Source organism: Amphimedon queenslandica, unplaced genomic scaffold (assembly GCF_000090795.2).
Source record: "Amphimedon queenslandica unplaced genomic scaffold, v1.1 AMPQUscaffold_7388_Cont20660, whole genome shotgun sequence".
Lineage (NCBI taxonomy): Eukaryota > Metazoa > Porifera > Demospongiae > Haplosclerida > Niphatidae > Amphimedon > Amphimedon queenslandica.
The window spans coordinates 1-2,096 of NW_003552327.1; the positions used below are offsets into that span (position 1 = coordinate 1).

General features: G+C 39.6%; 1 protein-coding gene across 1 annotated transcript; it reads right to left on the minus strand.

The window, feature by feature from the left end:
* Nucleotides 1-304: 304 nt before the first annotated feature.
* On the minus strand, nt 305-1,618 carry LOC105315870 (zinc finger MYM-type protein 2-like). The gene has a single exon (XM_011410633.2). It carries the CDS (start codon nt 1,616-1,618, stop codon nt 419-421), a length of 1,200 nt encoding a protein of 399 aa, XP_011408935.1. The 3' UTR covers nt 305-418.
* Nucleotides 1,619-2,096: the final 478 nt, after the last annotated feature.

A 2,096-nucleotide genomic window follows, 5' to 3' on the forward strand; every position in this document is an offset into this window, starting at 1 on the left:
TAGTAGTTTTTGTCTTAGATAGAGCTGATAATTTTGGAGGGAGGGATTTATTGAATTTGGTGTTTTTTATGGCCCACTATTTCTGTAGATGACATACTATTATGTATTTTTATACCACTCATGAATAATTCTGTTTGAAGTTTAAAGCGTTAATGAAGGTTCAAAATCGCGTATAAGCCCTGCCACGGCTGAGACACCACAATATCAAAACAATATTTTATTGTTACAAAAAAGTGTTAAGTGATGATTGATAGCAATGCACTGAATGAAGTGAAGTCAATTGTTTGTAAAAGATACAGTACAATTACTGAAGTTATACACAGGCTGTGTAGGCTTTTGACTTTGAGACTGAGATACACAAGGCTTCTTAAACACTGGCTCCTCTTCTTCATCCTTTTCAGATACCAATTGTAGCTTCTTACTTATCTTCTCTTCCTGCTTGAGACATTTCTTTGTAAGCTCTTACACCATCCTTACTGCGATGCCCTGACACCTTCATGATTTCGTACTCTTCTGCACCACTCTGATAAAGCCTTGTGACACATGTTCTCCTAAGAGAATGGTTAGTGTAGTAGCCACTTATTCCCAATTGATCAATGATTTTCTTGACTGTTGCTGTAAGAGAGTTGTGACCAACTGCCTTAGATTGATACCAACATTCTGGACGAGGCTTGTGCAATGGTTGCAAATAAAGAGCATCTGATGGCGCATTTTCTGGCCTAAGACTAAGATATTTTTGGTAAAGGCGAATCACACACCTCTGAGGGTTTTCAACATTAGGGAAAATTTTGACAGATTTGTTACAATTTTTTCTGTCTCTCAATCCTCCAGCGTTATTTTTAGAGCCCCATTCAATATATTCTAAGTAGCATCTCCCATCAGGTAACTCAACCAACTGGAACATACATGTACATGTATCTGGTCTTAATGAACAGTGTTCACGCCCACTATGCAAAGCTAGATTTACTCCCAAACAGTAAACAAGTGTGTTTAAAAGCTTGCTAGGTGTGTCATCTCCTAGAATATTCTGTAACCAAAGCTGGTTTTCCACATCTTCAGTAATGACTGAGGCTTGCTTCTTTACTGTACCGATCCTCCTTGAATGCAAATCCTTCAAAACAGCATTAAAACTACTTCTAAAATGGGCCAGATCAATTGGTTCATCATTACGATCGCTTCTCTTCTCTCTAATGTAACGCTGAATGCCAGAACACAATCCATAAAGAGACTCTCCACTGTATTCCTCTCCTTTCAGTGTCCTCACCTCAAAAACAAATCGTGCTAACCACCGATTGACCTCTTCATTAGTAATGAAATCTAGTTCAGGCGGATATTCAGAATCAGAAGCCAGCCTCTTAGAATCTCTCCATTTGCGCCACACCGACACAGCCCATTCAGTACTCCTCTTCGTTGTCCGCGGTACGGCTCCTTTTATTTTGGCAAGAATCTCCTCTTCAGTGACATTGACAAACCTATCACACAGGTTCAGTTGAGTGAAGTGACCGTCATCAGAAATAGTCTGCGGCTGCACTAGTATTTCTTCTTGTTCTGAGCGCTGTGAAGCTTCATATATCTCTAGTGCTTGGAGAAACATTTCATCCTCCATTGCTCCTGCCATTGTCTTCTTCTCAAGTTCTCCAATCTAGTCCTTCTTCTACGATCTTCTTCTTCTCTATCACGAATCTTCTTCTTGCCTCCTTGTCAGGACCTCGTGTGAGGAGAGTACCACCGTAGTTCACGTGTGAACTGAGCATGCGCAGTAGAATAAAAATTTAATTTGTCATTCCAAATTTCATATCGTGGTATAAATTGGTTATAACACCTCTTTGTCGGTCAATATACTATTTTGAGCCCTTGGGCTTCGCCCGCGGGCTCAAAATAGTATATTGCCCTCCAAATCGGTGTATAACCAATATTTGTGTCATACATATACATGTACATTGTAGGTACATATTAGTAAGGAAGTAGAGCCACCAGTTACTGAAACCTGTTACTCCTGCAAGGGAAGCAGTTACTGCATCACCTGCAAAAACTGTCACTCCAACAAGGTACAATAATTATAACTTATAATCATAATAGCCACAAAGTTTTGAAGA

Bases quoted from the DNA above. Each gene is read 5' to 3' on its own strand.
- LOC105315870 (XM_011410633.2), bottom strand. From the start codon at position 1,618: ATGGCAGGAGCAATGGAGGATGAAATGTTTCTCCAAGCACTAGAGATA.